Source organism: Typopeltis vanoorti, chromosome 14 (genome assembly GCF_054136105.1).
Source record: "Typopeltis vanoorti isolate ZY-2024b chromosome 14, IOZ_Tvanoo_1.0, whole genome shotgun sequence".
Lineage (NCBI taxonomy): Eukaryota > Metazoa > Arthropoda > Arachnida > Uropygi > Thelyphonidae > Typopeltis > Typopeltis vanoorti.
In genome coordinates, this window is record NC_143562.1 from 20,489,569 (window position 1) to 20,511,823 (window position 22,255).

At 38.8% G+C, this 22,255-nt stretch overlaps 1 protein-coding gene across 1 annotated transcript in view; it reads right to left on the minus strand.

Moving 5' to 3' along the window:
• LOC150099284 (cGMP-dependent protein kinase 1-like) overlaps positions 1 to 22,255 on the minus strand; it is a 149,017-nt gene that overhangs the window by 38,290 nt on the left and 88,472 nt on the right. The window contains exons 7-10 of the mRNA XM_090404514.1: positions 20,713 to 20,790; positions 20,335 to 20,429; positions 2,422 to 2,490; positions 2,047 to 2,121 (exon numbers count right to left, since the gene is read on the minus strand). Of these exons, the coding sequence (XP_090260640.1) occupies positions 2,047 to 2,121; positions 2,422 to 2,490; positions 20,335 to 20,429; positions 20,713 to 20,790 (317 nt within the window). The remainder of the gene's footprint in view (positions 1 to 2,046; positions 2,122 to 2,421; positions 2,491 to 20,334; positions 20,430 to 20,712; positions 20,791 to 22,255) is intronic.

Consider the following 22,255-nt stretch of genomic DNA (forward strand, 5'->3'; position numbering starts at 1 on the left):
TAATTAAATACGATAAATTAGTTGGTTGGAATAGTCGATGGTGGGTAGTAAGATTTGTATTTTAGATCTAGTTCATGAGGTCTGCTTTAGGACTTTTGTATTTTACCGAGTCATGTTCATCATAATCTACTGCGAGTCGTATTAACAGATTAGGATCGGTAACATGATGTCAAGTGAAGTTGTGAGTTCGGAAATAAATGACAAATCCGCAAACGTGGAGTTTAAGACTATCAGCAAAGGCTTCAGATTTGTCTTCATCATGATACACCCCTCTCGCCATGTACTGGTAGGAAATAATTTTGGATCCCACAGAGAGAGATTGGAAAAATGTCTATAAATATTGGTCATCTGGTTACAGGGATCAAAGCTTGCTTACCCATTGATGTTCAGGGAAATCTTTAAGGGCGTATCGAGCCAAATTAGGAGCTCTGTTGAGTTCTTGATGAGCTAGAGTTTTATGGTAGTGATTTTGTTTTTATTTTGTTAGTATTTTGTTTTTAGCACAGATATGGTTTAGAATCGCCTCCGATAGCTGATTGGGTTTTTCGTGAGCTATCACAAACCGGACAGTATTTCCTTTTCGAAGTGCATCACTACAGGGTCGATTTTATCTTTCGAAAATACAACCAGAACAGGGCCAATAAAATCGAAAAGTGCCGCAGGAAGCTTTGCCCAATTGGCAATGGATGGACTAGCAGAAGTGCCGTTTGAGTCTACACTAAATTGGAGTCAAGCTGTGTGATGATCTGAACTAAGTTCATCAATCGCTTTTATTGACAAGGTATTCCTGCAAAGTTTCCCGTTATCTGGATCACTGGATGGCACTCCATAAGTCTTTAAAGGTGGAGACTTTAATTTTGATTACTCCCTGTGTTAATATTCTTATTAAATTAATAATTTAACTGATAGGTTAAACAGTCTAAATAATTTTAATTATTTGTCACTTTAACAGACGTGTTTCAGTAGTTGGCAAAGTAAGAAAAAAAATGATATCTCTCATTATTACTTCTGTATGTTACTAACGCCAAACTATTTATTCAAAGCAGGCCTAAGTGAGTGCACATAATACAAAGAATTTGAATTATACACATTGGAGTCAAGAGTCAATAATTTGCCATTCCGATAATCTATATCTATACATAATGATATTCAAAAACAATTACATACTTTTAATATAGCTTAAGAACTTAAGCTACATCTATTGAAATATATAGTAGGTGTCTTTTCTATATGTTAAAATAGAATTGAAAACTAAAGTATTTAAAGGTATTTCTGTCTAATAACTCAAGAACTTAAAACTTCCTATAAATAAATTTAACTAATTATAAATAAAATCCCTTCTGTGACCAAATAATGAATTCAATTAGCTTTTGCTAATAGTACGTTTTCTCTTTGATAACTGAGTTTCTTTATAGAATATTAAAACGTGTCAAATTACTTCAGTAAACAAGCAATACAGAACTGTTAGTCATCATTATACACACAGTAAGATGAAGCTTTACTCAGTAATGAACTGAACTAAATATTGAACCTTGTTCTGTTAATTAGAAACGCCTATGGAGCTCTAAATTCTCATTGTGGAAGAACTTAGTTACTAAACCTACCTACAGATAGATCAATATTTGTCTCTTTGTAATAATTTCAGCAAGAGATCGTTTTATGTTCGAAATAGTTTCGAAAACGTACATTTTAAAAGTTTTAACATAGCATAACCTGCGCGTTTGAGTTCGATATTAAAAAGCACGTAAACTTGTAACAAAGATCGTCTGCCTTTCGACAATCGAAAATTCAACAGCATTAGGAGTTAATGTTTTGTCAACTTAATGTTATTGGATGAATATTTTTATTATTCTTTCATTTCGTTCTTCTACATATTAATAAATTATCACAGCGATTTCAGTTATTTTAGATTATAAATAGGAAGTTAAATCTACCCGACCATTTATAATTTCAAAGCTATTTTAAAACCATTAATTATTCTTAATAACTTTCATCAAGCACATGATTATATATATATATATATATAAAACAAAGTTTATTCTTCACCTTTGAAATCTCATTACATCATCGTATTCTTTATCTTGTAATTCCTGTAGATCTCCGATAAGGTGATTAAAAGATCTAAAATAGAAGACATCATTATGAAAACTCAGAATAAATTATATTAATATTTAAAATCAGTATTAATATTTAAATAATTTATTTATTAATTTTAATTCACTTATCATATTTATATCCCATATTCAAAGTATATGGATTAGTTTTAGTTTCAGCTGAATAAATATAAATGGAAGACTTCAAATGTTACAGTGAACGCTGTAATAGTAATCAATTTTTTTAAGGTTATAATTAATAGTTTAGTCACTAAATGCATATTATAATTCCGTTATAAATTTTATAGTCTAATAAATAGAAACATACTCTCTAGCCAGCGTAAGACATTCTACTCCTGGATGTAATGCTATGACATTTGCTGTTCTTTTTTCTTCCCTGCAAACAGAAATTTATTTTTACTATATATATATATATATATATATTATGTACAGGGTGATCAGAATTAAATTATTCCTGTTTAAGGCCTTTTCACTCTGGCTTACGCGAAATGTTCTCGAAGAACCTCTTATATGGATCGACCAATGTGTGCAGGGGCTCCCATCCCATCCTGCATGAAAATGATTGAATTCATGCACAGGGGCTGCTGTAGTTGTGGCACAGCAAAATTGTTTATCATTTCGCGATATCTGTCGGCAGTAACTGAGCAGGTCGCAGAATCCGAATGGCGAAAATCTTCTAAGAATGGGCCAATATAAAATGCGACTGTAAACCTGCCTCCAGGCAGTAACTTCGGGTGAATGCAAAGGAATTTGTTGGATTGGAAGCGAGTTTTGCGACGTTGCCCACACCCAGCCTCCGTTCACGTGAAAGTGAGCCTCATCTCCGGACAACATCATCCACTGACACGCAGCATCCAAATCCACTCGAGCAAGGAATGGTAAAACAAATGTCAGTCGACTTTCAATGTCTTGCGAGTGCAACTCCTGTGTTGGGGTTACCTTGAACAGGTCAAAATGAAGAATCTTTCGAATTATCTTGATAGTTGTGTAAGGCACATATATATATATATATATATATATATGTCTTCCTGAAGTGCACATACAACGATCCCGTTTCTTCAAAACGCTTCATCATTCGTTGCAGAGCACATGGAGATAGTGGACACCCCCCCTCCCAGAGTGCAGCAATAGCATTGCAATTGTTTAGGTAGTACAGCTTCACGAGCAAAGCACGTTGGGGCAAGGTTAGAGCCATCACTGTGCACAGTAGTAACAATCACAATGAATGACAAAATCTCATTTCCATCTTTTTCAACCTCCTGGCACTTGTCGAGATGCATGATATGAAAATTCCTCGCATTTGGTGTTTACAACGCTCCTTGTGGGGAATATTGGAACTAGTTTTTTTTTTTCTTAAATATCTAGCCAGCCTGGGCGGGTTCGAATCCCGCCATGGATGTTCGTGATTGTCTGTGAAAATATTACTGGTGTTGGTCGGCGGTAGATGGCGTTGGTGTAGATGATGGTAGTTGCGGTTCATTGTAGTTGGTGGATTGAGTGGATGGATGGAGAGGGAGAGTTGTGAAGTAGCTGCCTTCCCTCGATGAGTTCTTGGACTCCCTGGAGGTGCCACGTAATAATAATAATAATAATAATAATAATAATAATAATAATATCTCTTCAGCATAACGAACAATGTATTCCTGTATGACGCTCAACAAGGCCTTAAACAAGATACTTTAAAAATGAAATTTAAAATTATATATATATGTATGAATATAAACACAATGATCAGGGTCGTATACTCCAGGTGTGCTAGATGTGAGGTGCACACCCACGGTATAGAAATATCACTGTTATTACATCTTTGCATTCATTCCTGTTAAAGATTTCCCTAGTTGTTTGCTGGCTTCGCGTGATTTCTAAAATTAAACACATTATACTAATGCTTCATGAAGAGAACACTTTTCGATACGTAAACATTGCATCACATTTCGTGTTAATAGCCCTGGTGTGCGGTCACGAATACGCTCAGCTTTGAGACCGTTGAACAGATGGATATATGGCGCAGTGAGTCAAATTCCTAGCATTCCAGCGTACCACCCAGCAGGCGAGAAAATTAATGTGCAATTTTCGATAAATTAATAACTTTTTAGCCCACATTTACAATGGGGAAACAGTATTGTAGTCAAAAGAGGTAACCCTGGTCTTCCTCTTCCAAATTTTACACCTTTGAGTAATTCAAATAGACCAACCAAATAGTGCATTTTCCTTCGTTATTGTATTCTAATATACAATACCTTAAAAGAAATATATTGACTTCCACTCTACGCAGACTTGGTTTCAATTAACTGATAATTTATAGTATTCAAAGTTATCCTACAATTAATTGTATTCGACTAATTAAGATGAGCACTGATGTGCTGTAAACTCTTAAAAATTTCATACATCGAAAAAAATGCAATCATATGGTCAAAATGACTTTGCCGGCGAATGTATTCCGGTAAGCTCTCTGATCAAAATTTCAAACGAAACTTAATAGTTTCTATATTCAGCTCTGAAATAATGCTGGATTTAATATTTATTCTGACCTTTATTTAAGAATTACTTTAAAATAAAGTATTTTATCTCTTTATTTTAGTAAATGTTAAAACACCATTTATTTTTTATAATGATATTTATTAATATTAGATGAAGTAAACTTCAGTAACTAATCCAATCCAATGGGTCGATAGGATGATGATAATAATCTTTTTTTCTGTATACGTTAGTAACGAAGAAGTGATTTTTCGAGTCTGGACTATTCTATTCTTTAGCGAGATAGTGAAGTGAATCTGAAGATTGTACCAGCACCCGCCCGGTTAAGAGGTGAGCTTTTCGCTTTTCACGCAAGTTTCTCGGACCCTTTCCTGTGCCCGTCAGTTTTCTTCCGCTTCCCGAAGGAGATCTCAACTGTCGGTCTACAGTTGGTGAAAGAAAGGGACAAGGCAGGTCCTTACCCCCCCCCCCCTCAAAACCTACTAGACATAATTATGAACGAAATAGACACCGACGCCATGACAGAAACACCAGACAAAGGACTAGCGCTAAGCCTACTTAAAACATTTGAAGTGGAAAAGGACAAGACAGGTCCTGAATCCCCCCTCACCTCCCTCAAAACCTACTAGACGTAATTATGAACGAAATAGACACCGACGCCACGATAGAAACACCACGTTAAGCCTACTTAAAAAATCTGAAGTGGAATGGCCAGGCTATTTGAACCTGTACTCCACAAGGGACGATGAGAAAGCGAGAATACTGCCAACACAGACGAAAAACTGGATTTGGTGGTATCCAATCCCCCCCCCCCAAGACCAAGAAGAGACCCACACGCGGAAAAAACGCAAAACACATAAGACAGAACCACCCACGGATGAAGGTACGGAGGAAACGGACACAACTCTGACTCCCCTGTCTCCACTAAAGAGAATCTTCCCCCAATTATCTTAAGAGAAAAGAACAGGTGGATGGAACTAAGGGCCACCCACGACTAGTCTACAAATAGCGTACACAACAGCAAAGAATTTAGACGATTGCATAAAAGTCCAATCTGCCACTATAGTGGATTACCGAAGACTCACAAATGAGCTAGACAATAAAGGTGTACAATACCACACCTTCACCCTCGGCTCGAAGAGGAGCCTGAAGGTGGTCCTCCATGGAGTATCAGAGCACATACATGCAGAAGACAGCCGCCGATCTCTGCTACCAAGACCTACCACCCATCAAGGTCAGCAGAATGACCAGAGCAGACAAAGGTCCGATGCCACTCGTCTTAATAGAGATCCACCAGGCATACAAAAACATATACGACCTAATATCAATTTGCGGGCTAAAAATCAGCCCAGAACCACTAAGAAAAAGGCCTCATCAGGACAGTGCCACGGGTGCCAAAAGTATGGTCATGCCCAGAGATTATGTAAAGCTGAATACATGTGCTTAAAATGCGGTGAGAGCCATCCCACAAACACCTGCACCAAGACAAAATCTACCCCGGCTAAATGTGCAAACTGCGGGCCCTCATCCAGCAAACTACAAAGGATGTATGCAACACCCAAAAAACAGATGATCTGCCTCCTCTACTAGTCTACAAAAACCAGTAGCAGTAGCCCCAGCTCCTCAACCCACCAGATGTCGACAAAACACAATAGAGAACCAACTGCCGCAACCAGAAGCCCCGATCGAAGCAAACGGCACACGAAGACATACGCAGACGTAGTCCGCTCAACAAAGGACACACAGGAACAATTCCATCCAAATTTAGCAGCCGTCATTACAAACTCCCTCGCAAATATGCTGCAGGACTTTAGTAAATCTAACCCCACGTCGTCGGACTCCAGAAAAAGATTTCTACAAGAAACCCAATCCATCCTAGCAGCTCTTATAAATGCATAAAAACAAAATCACCCCAGATTCCGTACAGATCATCGCGTGGAACGCGAACGGACTTAGAAACAAGGTTCTGGAACTCCAAGAATTCGCAGTGAGATACAACCTAGACATCATCCTCATAAACGAATCTCATTTAAGACCAGCAGACAACCCCAAACTCAGAAGATACCTCCTCCACAGAAACGACAGACTAAACTACAGAGGAGGTGGCACCGCCATTTTCATGAAAAATCACATCGATCACCACCTTATAGCCAGAAATCTAGGGTTCACAGGAACAGTAGCACCCACAACCTCAGCTGGGAAACTAGCATTTTATGCAGCTTACAACCCTCCATCGAGGAATCTGATACATTCAGATCTGGATGCCATCCTGGTGATTAAAGAGCAAGTCATCATTGCCGGTGACCTAAACGCAAAACACCCTGCACGGAACAGCAAAACCACCAACAGAAACGGCTACACCCTCTTCAGCTACTTCAGTTCAATCTAGGCAGTGGTGGCAGGCCCCCACCGAACCAACACATCATAGTACGTACTGCACAGCCGACATACCTGACATTGCTATCCTACAAAATATTAAGCTACAGTATAGCCAAAACATCATCTAATGGACAGGAATAACATAACAAGCATAGGAACATGGAATGTAAGAACTCTTCACCAGGAAGGAGCATTGGAAATATTACTGCATGAATTAGACAACTACCGATGGGAAGTGATTGGACTCTGCGAAACCAGATGGACCGGAAAAGGAGAATTCCACCATGGACAGTACAAAATCTTAAATTCAGGCACTGAGGACAACAAACACCAAGAAGGAGTAGCACTTATATTAAAACCAAAGGCTCAAACTGTCTGTTGTCCTATAATCCTATCTCACCTAGGATAATTAAAGCAAGATTTAAAACATCAATCGGATCACTAACTATTATTCAAGTATACTCACCAACTTCGACATCATCAGTAGAAGACATTGAGGAGTTCTATATAGATTTGCAACAAGTAGTACAGCAGATATCAAGTCAAGATCTTCTAATTGTGATGGGGGACTTAAACGAAAAAGTAGGCAAAGACTGGGATACCTGGCCAAGAGTAATCGAAACGTTCGGGTATGGAGAAAGCAATGAACGTGGCGAAAGACTGCTAAACTTCTGCTCAAATAATAGACTAACAATAACCAACACTCTCTTTAAACATCCAAAACCCCAAAGAAAATGGACATGGAAATCACCAGACAGACAAACCAAGAATATGATAGACTAGATTATTGTGAACTAAAATGGAAATCAACTATCCTAAACTGCAGATCCTTCTCTGCAGATTGTGGATTAGACCATAAGCTAGTATTAGCAAACCTGAGAAAAAAGTAAAAATCTGGAAGCATTTTCGGAGTCAAAAGGAGTCTGAATGTAAAAAAAATACAAGACAACAATATTCTAAGAAAATATCAACTAGAACTAGACAAAAAGCTGAAGGAACTACCCAAACAGAATATAAACATCGAAAAACATTGGCGCAAATTAAAGGAAATAATATTAAATTCGGTAGAAAAAACAATAGGTTACACAGAAGGAGAAAGTAAAAAGGATTGGACCTCGAATGAAGTAAAAAGGTTAAGCGATCAAAGGAAAAGCATGAAACTAAAACAGAAATATAACAGAAATAAATATAATAGCTTAACCAGAGAAATTAGGAAACTAGTTAAAAGAGACAAGAATAACGGGTTAGAAGAAAAATGCCAAATGGCAGAAAAGCTATCAAAAGAAAATAACCTTCATGGATTATGTAAACAAGTAGGCTAAATTAATAAGACAACAAAAATGATAATGATCAAAAACAAAGAGGGACAACTAATTGGAAGTAAAACAAAAAAGAATGGCCAGATGGGAAGAATGCTTCAAAGATTTATATAATAAAAACAGCTCCCAGGATATTACGATTCCAGCCACTCAAATGGAAGAAAAAACAAATATCTTTACCAAGGGAATAATAGCACACAGCATCGAAAAACTCAAAACTAGGAAAGCACCTGGCATCGACCAAATACATGCAGAATTCTTAAAAGCAGGAAAGGAACAACTTTTGGAACCATTAAAAACATTATTTGAATGGATCTACGAAAACGAAGCAGTGCCTACTGATTGGACCAAATCAGGATCTACATAACTCCCATATACAAAAAAAGAGATAAAACGAATGCAAGAATTACAGAGGCATTAGCCTCCTCAGTATTCCAAGTAAGGTTTTTACGAAAATACTCCAAAAACAAATTAAGCCATATACAGAACTGGCACTAGGAGAAGAACAAGCCGGTTTCAGACCAGGGCAAAGCACAATTGATCAACTATTCACCTTAAGACAGCTAATAGAAAAGACACTAGAGTACAACGAAAGTTGCTACATAAATTTCATAGACTTTCGTCAGGCATTTGATTCAATCCATAGAAGAGAACTATGGAAGAATTTGGAATTCCCAACAAAACCATAAGAATACTAAAGAATCTGTATGAGAAATCTGAAAGTGCAGTAGGAATGGAGGACACCTTAACCAACTGGTTCCACACAAAGAGCGGAGTAAGACAGGGATGCAATCTGTCACCAGACCTGTTCAATCTTACACTGGAAGAAGCAACCAATAAGGCCTTAAACAATGAAGATTCCGGAATCAAAATATATGGGAAAAATGTGACAAATTTAAAATTTGCAGACGACATTGCATTACTTGCAAGCACAGAAGAAAATCTACACCGAATTTCTGATAAAATAAAGGAGGAGTGTATAAAATCTGGATTAAACATAAGTATGGACAAAACAAAAATTATGCAAATAGGAAAAAGAAGCACCAATCTGAAAATTGAAATTGATAGTAAGAATCTAGAACAGGTAGAAAACTTCACCTACCTTGGAGGAGTTATTGAGTACGATGGTGAAATTATAAAAGATATAAACAGACGAATCAGTCAAGCATCCTAAACTTTTGGACGACTTAATAAAATATGGAAGTTGAGAGACATCAAACAAGTAACAAAAGTAAGAATCTATGAAACAATGGTCCTCCCAATACTCTCTATGGAAGTGAATGCTGGAATCTCAAAAAGACTGAAGAGAAAAAATTATTACTTACTGAAATGGGTTGGCTAAGAAGATTACTTGGAGTATCTCTGCTGGATCGATTAAGAAACGAAGACATAAGGAAACGACTAAAACAAGAAATAACAATAATAGACAAAATCAAAGAAAGAAGACTGCGATGGTTTGACCATGTAAACAGAAAGATTACCATCTAAAGCCATGAATAGAACGATGGAAGGTAAAAGATCCAAAGGACTGCCCTAAATTAGATAAGAGAGATACTAAAAGAGGACTGAAAACCAAATCACAACAAGCGACACCAAACTGGACAGAATTGTTCGGACTCTCCCGGGACAGACAGAAGTGGAAAGAGTTCATTCGTCCTCATCATCATCCACATAGATGATGGAAGAGAGAAGAAGAATAGCCTAGACTCTTTAACTCTTTAAACGAGCTGACATCCGATCACAACCCAATCCTGCTCCAACTGGGAAAGCAAGAACAACTACTTGCCTCCCCCCCCCACTCCTTCATCTCATGGAAAAAACTATCAGTAGTACTACCAGACCATATTGGACCTGTCTTTCACATCAGCTCCATAAAAGAAATTGAAAATGCTGTCAAAAGTCTGATCTTAGCTTTTACCTAGCAGCGCTGTGTTTATCACAGTGCTGCTAGCATCTTTCGCTGAGTGCTACAAGATGGATTTTTATTAATTTTTATACAACATAAGAGAATTGTATAGGATTGTTGATGATAAAATTAAATATTACAAGCAAATATAAATAAATTAATAAATATATTTATATATCGAGAAAAATTACGGGTGCTGCAATTCCGCAGTGCGTATGCACGAGCCAGCCCTGGTTATAAAGATTCTAAATACTCTAAAACTATAAAAATCTACCCCAGTATACTATAAAACACTAATTTTCTAAGTTAGAAGCACAATAAAAGGTAAAACTCACCAATTTTACACGAGCGCTAATGAGAGTAATAAGTTGATACTTTGATGGTAGACAATTTATTTAAAATTCTTTGGAATAGGTTGACTATTGGCTTATATCCAAGCTGTTAGATGAATGGCAGCTGACTGTAATAGTATGTAAAAGATGGACAGGTGTAAGACACATTTTGTATACAACTAGGACGTTACCATCAGGAATACGAAGCCTTTTTTTGTCATGGTTATTAAAGATTCTTTTGATGTATTTTTGATGAAAAGCCAGAGTAGGCATAGGGCATATTGTTCATGATATGGCTGGAGATGATTTGCCATGTCTACATCATTCTTTTCTTGTTTCCAAGAAAAGAATGATGATAGGAGGCAGGTTTATCTTTACCTGTGTTAGTGGTGTCATCTGAATGAGAGAGGGGATCAGAGCCATGCGGAATTAATTTCTTACATAAACTCCATATACATAACAAATTCTTTACATAAAGAAGTTATTAGTTTCGTAACCATAACCATAACATCACTCGTCGGGCGAGTGATGTTATGGTTATGGTTACGAAATCAGATTCCCCGTTGTCTGATAGGGACGAATTGAAGATGAAAGATTTATGAGCTGTGAGCTCGCCCTGGGGGGAGGGGAGGGGCACGGAGATTACTCGTCGTTGCTAGTATTTAGGATGGCATTTGGCCTCTTGTGTTTGAAGAGGTCAGTTTTGTCGTAGCTTGCAGCCTGTTTCGCTAGATGGTTGGGGTGTGTAGAGATCTTTGAGAAGAATTTTGCCGCTGTATTTGTAGGAAGCAGTAGATGTAAGGGATGCTTGTATCTTTATGCAGTTGGACGTTTCTTACAAACCATGGTGCTTCTAGGATTATGAGCAAACACTTGTTTTGAACTCTCTGTAGCTTGAGGATGTTGGTGTTGGATGTGTGGCTCCAGGCTTGAGATGCATATGTAGCTATGGGGCGGATCGTCAGCTGGTAGAGGAATACGTTGATTCTGGTATTTAGCTTGCTGTTCGTGTTTATTAGAGGGTAAAGTTGTGCGATGGCTTTAGATGCCTTAGCGCATGAGGTTTTCATGTGTCGGTTAAAGGTTAATCTTTTGTCGAGTATTATCCCTTTTGTATTATATCTTTTGGTGAAAAGTATCGCAATGCTCTTTTGGGGATTCACTTGTAATCTCCATTTGGAGAACCATTGTTCTAGTTTTAGTAGATTTTCTTGCAGTTTTTTTTGGTGACGAGATGTGACTGTAGAAATCTGGCTAGTACTGCTGTGTCATCCACATAAAGTGCTAAGATGGATGACATTAGGTTGTGAGGGGTGTCTGCCATATATATCGAGAATAAGATCAGTGCCAGTAGGGAACCTTGGGGAACTCCCGCTGAGATCCGTCGCTGACTTGAAACTGTTCCGTTTATTTTTATTTGTATGTGTCTGTCCTGGAGGTAAGATTTAATTAGGTTGACTATTCTTGATGGTATGCCTGCTGAGATGAGTTTGTGTAGTAATCCAAAGTGCCATATCTTATCGAAAGCTTTTTCTATGTCGAGGAAGACTGCTTCAGTGTGCTGGTGCCAATTGCAGCCGGTGGTGATGTACTCAATTAGCTTATGAATTTGTTGAGTAGTACTGTGATGTTGTCGAAAGTCAAACTGTTCCTTTGGAAGGATATTTAGGACTTCATAGATTTCCGCTAGTGAGGTGTTTGCAGGTTTGTTGTTGCAGGTGTCGGTGAGTTTTAGTGCATATCCAAGTTCTTGTATGCAGGGCTACACTTTTTTCTAGGCTTTTTTGCTATCTCTTCAGCTTTTTCTGCGTCCGTTTGTACTAGCTCCCTGTCTGACTTGAGTGGGGTAAGAGATTTGTTTATGTCATATTGTTCGTAGCAATATGACAGTGTCATATTGCTACGCGGGCAATATGACGCGCGTCATATTGCAAACGTATGCACGTCATAGTGAGATGCCAGCTATTAGCGTAATGCGGCACTGTCCTTCGCACAGTTCCACTGTTGTTTATATGTAGTTTGCGCTAGTAGTAGAGTGTTCGTAGTGCTTATCGTGTTTACTCCGTCTCTTTAAATATTTGGACATTACAATTAAAGACATAACATTTGTTATAGTTTTTATTTTAGAACATTATTAGGGTTATGATAATGGCTTTTATTTGTAACTAATTTTGAATTATACTAAACTATATAATTTTATAATATGTTAGTTTAATATATGAACTTTAAAAAAAATTTTAAAAAATTGGAAAGGTATTTACGAGTAAATTTGTTGGGACCTGGTCCTCATCTTACAAAAAAAGAATTTAACGGACGGCGGTCTCACAAAGGTTGAAAACACTGCAACAGTTGACTCTCATTGCTATTGATGCATTAAAAAAACCCGTGAATATTTGGCATGTGTGCAAGAGATTCATTGGTTACATTTCTAGAAAATTCGCACTCTATTTTTAATTTTATTAATAAATATTAATAATAAAATCAATTTCATAAAGAAATTTAATTTCTTTTCAAGTAAAATGTTATTAAATCGTTAATAACATAACACACCCATAAATATTTATAATATATACCATATAACTAGATTAATATAGTTGTATTTTGTATCATTCAAGATCCTGCTAAAATGTACTTTCAATTTTAAAACGGGAACTTCAAGATGGCGGCTCGCGTGGTAGTGTTTAGTGTCGTGTATTATTGATGGTGAATTGTGAATTTGACGGTTATGATTTAGTGATTTATGCGTATTCATCAGTAATTTCAGTTAATTGCTTACTGCCATAAACAGGCACTTTATTTATTTTCCATCCAGGTAAGTCAATTGAAGTTATAAGGGCGATACGCTAGGCCTACTGCCGTTAGTATCGCCATTGCTGTATTTTATATCGCGACATCTTATTGCTGGTAGACACCTTAGGGTGTCTACGGGATTTGCTAGTGGACCCTCAAAAGTCCACAGGATTACTTTTACCTGCTCGGAACACCAGAGCAATCTCTACTCTTTCTCCATCCTTGACTTAACACATTTCCAAATATTGTCATGGCAAAACTTCTGAATGAGGCCAAATTCGAAGAAGTTTACTTTGAATTCCTCAGACTGGGAAAGCTGCTGAGTGAAAATTGGCCAGGAAAAGTCAAGCTCTTTGACACATTCCCCCCCACAGCTGTCACAGAGGATAATATGGTTGACATGATTGAAGAGCCCACAACTCAGACGCAATCAGATTTAGCACACTCCCCAAGTGTGGAAGATGCTACATCCCAAGACAGTAATTATCATTCCTTGGAAACTGATACAGAGTTCCAACTGGTGAAAAAGAAGAGGAAAATCTCTACCAGTGTGGAAGAACCCAAAACAACAGGGATAGAAGTACTCAATGGTCCTAAAGAAAAGATACCACCAGTCATATTAAGGGATAAAGAAAAATGGATCCCTTTCACATCAGCCCTAAGAGAACAAAATATCTCATTCTCATGGGCTAAAAATACAGATGAAGGAGTTAAAATACAACCCTCTACTGTCTCGGATTACAGACAGATGACCAGATTTATGGACATTGCTAGCGTCCCATACCACACCTTCACTTTACCTAGCGAAAAGAACCTGAAAGTTGTTCTACGTGGGATAGCTGAAGGTATCACTCCTGAAGAAGTGTCCACTGATCTCTCCAGACAGGGCCTGTCCCCAGTTAAAGTGAGCAGAATGCTCAGAGCAGACAAAAGACCAATGCCTTTGGTGCTGGTAGAAATAAACAACACACAAAAGCAGATCTATGAACTGACTGTAGTATGCGGTCTCAAAATTACAACTGAGCCTCTAAGGAAAAGAGCATCTGCAGGTCAGTGTCATAGATGCCAAAGATTTGGACATGCTCAAAAATTATGTAAGGCAGCCTACAGGTGCTTGAAGTGCGGCGAGGGACACCAGACCATCTCTTGCACCAAACCTCGCACAACTCCAGCATGCTGTGCAAACTGCAGAGGACCTCACCCCGCCAACTATAAGGGATGCCTTTCCAATCCAAAAAACCGAGGAACAATAAAAGTCAATCTTTCTCCGCCACGTAACAATGTTTCAAGCATCCAAACAAATGGTCTTCCAGTCCAAAACACCTTGCCTTCTACCTCACAAGAAGGAACAACCAGGGACAAAACATATGCTGAAGCTGCAAGAACTAAGCCTCCTACATCTCCCGAGCTAGAATGCTCCAACATAACATCTGTCTTAACAGCCTCACTTGCCACTATGCTGCAAGAATTCAGCAAGATATGCCCATCAACATCTTCCAGAAAAAGATTCCTGCAAAGCACTCAAAACATTATAACAGCCATCTGTCATGAATAATAAATTCAAACCAAAAGCTCTTAAGATAATAGCATGGAACGCTAATGGACTAATGAACAAGATATTGGAACTAAAAGAATTTTCAACTCGTCTCAGTGCAGATATCATCTTGATTGGTGAAACACACCTAAGACCAGCTAATAACCCAAAAATCCGTGGATATACTATGTACAGAAACGACAGAATTGGCACAAGAGGCGGAGGCACAGCCATATATATTAAGAGTTATTTAAATCATAACACAATAGACAAGCCCAAAACAGTAAACCTGGAGGTGACTGGTGTGGAGGTGCATACCTTCAATGCCGGGAGTCTCAAGATCTATGCTGCTTATAACCCTCCAAGCATTCCTCTGCTGACAACAGATCTGGACTCCATACTTAGTCCAAATGACTCCATAATAATAGCAGGAGATTTCAACTCAAAACACACATCTTGGTACAGCTCATCTACTAATATCAAAGGTCACACACTTTTCAACTATGCAATGCTCAACTCTATTGTAGAGACCGGCCCTACTGAGCCCACCCATTTCAGCCCTTCGGGTGGCTCGGATGTGCTGGACATTGTCATCTTTAAAAATTTAAGATACCAATACAAATTGGAATCAGTCAACGAATTATCTTCTGACCACAGTCCAATAGTGCTTAATCTAGGTTCATCAGATCAATTCTCTCCTCTGCACACATTCATACCATGGGACAAGTTAGCCAAGGTTCTTCCTGATCATATTGGTCCGGTACCCAATATCAGTAAAAAGGAAGAGATTGACACAGCAATAAATAACTTAACTATACAAATTCAGAAAGCAATTGAATCAGTCAGGCAATCCACTGCCTTCAACCCAACTAACCGAATCCCTGAAGAAATCATGGATCTAATCAGAGCAAAAAATAGAGCCAGGAAGAGATACCACAATACCAGAGCCCCACAGGATAAAAAAGTATTGAACAATCTAAACAGGCAGGTCCGAGAAGCTCTTCAAAAACACAGAAACCAACAATGGGAAACCAAATTGACCAACATTAACATTGATGATCATTCTGTATGGAAATTCTTAAAAGCAATCCGCACCAAAAAACAACTCATACCCCCTATCCAAACCAAGAAAGGAACAGTTCACAAAGATGAAGAGAAAGCCGAGGCAATAGTAGATAATCTAGAATCTCAGTGCAACCCATCGTATACTAATTTAAATATCAACCTTATATACAAGATTCATCGTCATGTTAGGTCAACCTTAAGACAGAACAATGTCAACTCAGAACTTATCACTCCTACTAATCCAACAGAAATGATAAATATCATCTCCCATCTAAACAATAAAAAAGCCCCAGGACCGGATGGCATAACTAATAGAATAATAAAACTACTTCCAAGAAAGGCCATAGTCCATCTCGTCAACATTACAAATGCCATCTTTAGATTCCAGCATTTCCCTTCTACATGGAAAACAGCCACAATCATGCCACTGAAGAAGCCAGGAAAAAATGCTCACCTACCTGAAAGCTACAGACCCATAAGCCTATTATCCTGCCTCGGAAAGATAACAGAGAAAGTGATCCTCTCAAGATTCCAAGCAGAAACAGATAAGTTAGGAATTTTGCCTAATGAACAGTTCGGCTTCCGTAGGGCCCATAGTACATCCCAACAAGTGCACCGGCTGGTAGAAATTATTACTAAAGGTTTCAACTGGAAACTCAATACAGTTGCCATTTTCATCGACGCAGAGAAGGCGTTTGATAAAGTATGGCATCAAGGTCTTCTCTACAAACTGATAAAATTTAATTTTCCAGTCAGGCTAATAAAGGTAATACATTCTTACCTGAAAGACAGATACATGCAGGTCAGGGTAGGCGAAACGGTTTCGACCAGACGCAGGATCTCGGCAGGCGTACCTCAAGGATCTCTTCTGGCACCTCTACTGTTTTCAATATATGTAGCAGACATCCCTCTGAACCCAAGAACAACATTCACTGCATTATATGCAGATGATACTGCACTGATGGCAAGATCACTGAGCCCAAAACTGGCAACTAAAAGATTACAAAATAGCATACACACCTTAGAAAAATGGATGGCAGACTGGAGGATCCAAGTTAACCCCCAGAAAAGCTCAGCCATACTGTTTACTAGAAAGAAAATTCACACCATGGAGGATATTTATTTATTGGGAGTAAAGATTCCATGGTAGACTGAAGTTAAATATCTTGGAGTGATTCTTGATAGTAAACTCCTATTCAGCAAACATATTAGTTACATTACCTCTAAGACATCCAACGTCTTAGCACAGCTCTTCCCTATGATCAACAGAAAAAGTAAACTGGATATGCAAACAAAATTAACAATCTACAAGATGGCAATTAGACCGGTTATCACTTACGCATCCCCAGCTTGGAGCCACACCGCAAATTCAAACATTCTAAAACTTCAGAGATTACAGAATAAGAGCCTGAGGATGATTCTGGATGCCCCCTGGTACATAAGAAACACCCAGATCCATAGAGAAGTTAATATCCCTTATATCTCTTCCCTTCTCAAAAATCTAGCTGAGAAGTTCTTTACCAAGACAAGTAACCACCCAAACCCTTTAATCAAGGAAGCCTCGGAATATAATGAAGAAGAAATCAACAAATATAAAAGACCAAAGTCTATCTTAAGTTCAGCTGAACACAACTAACTTCACTGCCCTCAATGGGCGAGCATAAAGCTCACAAACATTCCATTTAAAGTCCTACCATTAAAAGACAAAGGGGAATATGAAAAGCAATTTTGCTTCACCCATCTAGCCAGAAATGTTAATGTAATGTTAATCTTTTGTATCATGGTATATCATGGTATGGATTGATTCATTCAATGCAATACCCTTGGAGGGTAATGGATAGCAATGCTGTAGCTAATGAAGCTCTAACTGAGGCTCGGCTATTGCTGATACCCTCCTGCCATGATCAGAGCTTTAATAATAGCTCAATAACCTTATCCCTACACTGTCCGCTACAGATAACGGGGAATATGAAAAGCATTCTTGCTTCGCCCCTTTAAGCCAGTCCTTATAAGGACTAAGGACTTTTGTATCATGATTTTTGAGTCCTTTTTAGGACTTCCAGGGTAACAAATGGTAATGCTGTAGCTAATGAAGTTTTAACTGAGGCTCGGCTATTGCCGTTACCCAGCCATGAAAGAGCTTTTTAGCTAACCAACCCTCCATCCACACGGATTTACTTCATTCAGATGACGGGATAAGGAGTCAAGGACTCGGTCCATCGCCCAGTTCTTTTAAGAACTCTTTTGTATCATGAGGAAGCCTGAACAATCGACCGTGAAATGCGGTGATTAATACCCTTGGAGGGTAATGGATGGCAATGCAATGCTAACTGAGGCTCGGCTATTGCTGTTACCTTCTTACCATGATCAGAGCTTTAATAGCTCAATAACACCTTATCCCTACACTGTCCTCTACAGATAACGGGGAAGATGAAAAGCATTCTTGTTTCGCCCCTTTAAGCCAGTCCTTATAAGGACTTTTGTATCATAGCTAGAGCTGGCAGTGAAGTTTTACGACCGGATGCCCTTCCTGACATCAACCCTCACCTATTGAGGCTAGCTTGCCTCCTTCGGCATAAGACGAAATGACTTAGCAACATAGGAAAGACTCACTCCTAGACCTCGAATACTCTAATAGCATCACGGGGAAGGAGCAAGGAGAGGAGAAAGAAGATGAGGTACCAGTCTACAGAATAATATAACAGATGTATATTACATAGTAAGGCATGGTCTAGCATTGGTACCTCGGGTTTGCCATGCCCGTACTCACTAAAGTGAACCCAGGTTACGGCAGATGATGGAAAAGTTTCGAGAGAAACAACGGGAGCTACATCTGGCATTTATTGATCTGGAGAAAGCGTATGTTAGAGTGCCAAGGCAAGAAGTCTGGAGGTATCTGAGGGAGAAGAAGGTTCCGGAGAAATATGTCAGGTTGGTGCGGGAGATGTACAGAAATGTGAAGACAAGTCTTCGGACCTGTCTGGGACAGTCAGAAAGTTTTCAAGTAACAGTTGGCTTGCATCAGGGGTCAGCAGTAAGTCCGTTTCTGTTTAACATTGTGATGGAGGTGGTGACGGAGGAGGTGAGAGAAGATGCGCCTTGGACAATGTTATATGCAGATGACATCTTGCTTTGTGCAGATTCAAGAGAAGAAGCGGAAACTAAACTGGAAAGATGGAGAAAAGTAATGGAAGAGAGAGGGATGAGACTGAGCAGAAGTAAGAGAGAGTATATGTGTTGCACAGTGGGCGGTAGCCAGGAGACAGATCTGGAGCTGGAAGGAAATGTCATCAGGAAGGTGAGGGACTTTAGATACTTAGGTTCAACAGTTGAAGAATATGGAGGAGCTGAGAAGGAAGTGGGATGCAGGATACAAGCGGGTTGGAGGGAGATGGCTGGAGTGTTATGCGATAAGAGGGTGCAGATCAATCTGAAAGGCAAAATCGATAGGACAGTAGTGAGGCCAGCTATGGCTTATGCTATAGAAACTGTGGCCTTGAGGAAAAATAACATCAGCAGGATGGAAGTAGTAGAGATGAGAATGCTTAGGTGGATGTGCGGTGTGACCAGAAAGGATCGTCTGAGAAATGACCATGTCAGGGGAACAGTGAAAGTTACGAACTTAGGAGCGAAAATACTGGAGGCAAGGTTGAGATGGTTTGGTCATGTGATGAATAGGGAGGACGAATATGTGGGAAGAAGGGTCATTCAGATGGATGTGCAAGGAAGGAGGAAGCGTTGGCGGCCGAAGAAGAAATGGAGGGAGCTGGTAGAAGAGGACTTGAGGATGAAGAACTTGGATGTGGTGACAGCCCAAGACAGGAGGATGTGGAGGAGACTCATCATCAACAGTGACCCCACTTGAGTGGGAGAAGCTTCAGAAGAAGTTGTCTTTTGTACTCTAAGACTGGAGCTAGGTGAGTGAGAGAATCGACCGTGAGATGTGGTGATTGTTTCATTCAATCCAATATCCTTCGAGGGTAATGGATGGCAATGCTGTAGCCAATGAAGTTCTAACTGAGGCTCGGCTATTGCTGTTATCCTCTTGCAATGATCAGAACTTTAATAGCTCAATAACACCTTATCCCTACACTGTCCTCTACAGATAACGGGGAAGTTGAAAAGCATTCTTGCTTCGCCCCTTTAAGCCAGTCCTTATAAGGACTTTTGTACTCTAATTATATGTTCCCTACAAGTTTCGTAAGTGATTCTAATAATTGAAACCTACTGAAATGAGCTAAACACCTATTTTTTGTTAAAATATAATGACCCGTGAGTTTCTTTTTTAAATTGAAGTATCATTATTTCACAAAACTTATGCTTGTGTAGTTAGTAATACAAAGTTCAATAACCAGGAGTGTTCTAGTCAATGACAATTCACATATTCCTTATCTTCAGATAAAAATAACAATCTCACCTTAATAAGGATTGTTCTCCGAAATAATCTCCTCTTTGGAGTATCCTTATCAATTCCTCCTGTGCTGAACCAGGAATCTTTTGCGTCACTTTCACCTGTAGAGATTAAACTCAATAGTGTGTAAAGAAAGCAAAAAAAGATTATCAAAGCTTTTTTTACTATATTTTAATTCATTTGGAAACCATGCAAGCTTCAAAACTATCACAGGAAGTTAATTCATTCTACTGCTTTTCTTTAAAATAATTAAAATAAATAAAATTTAAATCAAAAGCTGTTTAAGCAAAAAAATAAATAAAACTCTAAATATTTCTAAGTAAAATGTTTCACATGAAAGGCATAACACATTCTTATATGAACTATTTATTGAATTTTACTCACCTTACCATTGCTAATAATATAGAACGTATCTCCAGTTGCTCCTTGACGAATTATGTATTCTCCAGCAGCATAAAAGTCCTAGAAAGATGAAGATATCAATAGTAAGATCTTGATTAACATGACACAATATAACATAAAAGAAATATCGCCTGGATGTTTTAATATTTAAACATAAAACATACATGTTCATTTATGTGTTGAAAAAGGAGCCTTGCAACTTTTTATAAAAAAACTTAAAAAAGGCTTGAATAATTTCTTAATAAAATATATAAGAAGTTAGAAAACTTTCTTGTCTTTCAGAAAACATGAAAAAAAGGCAAATATTTGAGTAATTGTTTTAAAAAAAATTATGTTATTACTATACACCAATTTCTTTTTATTAGTAAATTTAATATAACTTATCTGAGAGCAGAGCACGTAGTGATAGATTTGTTGGATCTGTACATTCTCTAAAGGTAGTGCCATCTAGTTTATTTTACAAGAAACGATTTCTGTAGTGTGTTAGCTCTCGGCTTTTTGGCTTAGATAGATCATATAGTGTATAGTTTCTGTTCTTAACCGTTAATTAATATCGGTACGAGTCCCATCGGGTTTCACGATATTTAACGGGAATTTGCAGAACTTCCTAAACCCCAGACTGGGGAAATATCAAACACTTGGTGGTGGGAATAGTTAGGTTCCCCCATCTGATCATGCCCTCCATTCTGCCGCGTGTGCGTACCCTCGGAATTGAGGTTGACGCCACAATACCGGCAAGGGCGATGGCGAAAGCTATCATAGACTGCGTCGGCGCACAGAACATTTTTGGATTTACCCCTTATGGGGGAGGAAGATACCAGGTAGTGACCAAAAATATCGAGACCAGAGAAAAGCTTCTCAAAGGGTTTGACTGTGGCAAAGTAAAAGTATCTCCCTTCATGGTTGGGAGCATCCTGAGAACCCTTAAGATACCACGATTTCCCCTAGAATAGGCAGAGAACAACGATATAATTCACAGCGTTTTCTCTAAGTGGGGAGTTGTACGGGAAATCCAGGTTCACAATGACTCAGACAATCCTGAGTGGAAGTCAGGGGAGGTAACCATCTCTCTTGAAATGAGGACCGAAGTTCCTAACTTTGTCCTCATAGGATCTGCCGGGTAATGGTAAATTACCCAGGCGTCAAAAAGCAGTGCTTTAGATGTGGTGCCTTCAATCATCTTGGGGCAGATTGCCCTCGCATAAAATGCAAGAACTGCCTAAAAATTGGCCACAACCAAGAAAAATGTGAGGCAGCTTGCCTGAAATGTGGGGTCACTGACCACAAAGTCGACACCTGCCCATCCAGAACGCTCGCAGAGAGGATGGGTGGTGCAGTCACATCAGCAACAAAACCAACTAATGAAAAGGTCACAACACAGGAAGAGTTTCCGCCTCTTGAGGCCACTCCTGATCATGCCGCCATGTCTAAGACAACGAAAAGGTCCCGTAAGGGAGGGAAACCAACCAGAATTGCAGAGACCAGCAATACGATCCCAACAGAAGAGACTGACAATGCAGAAACC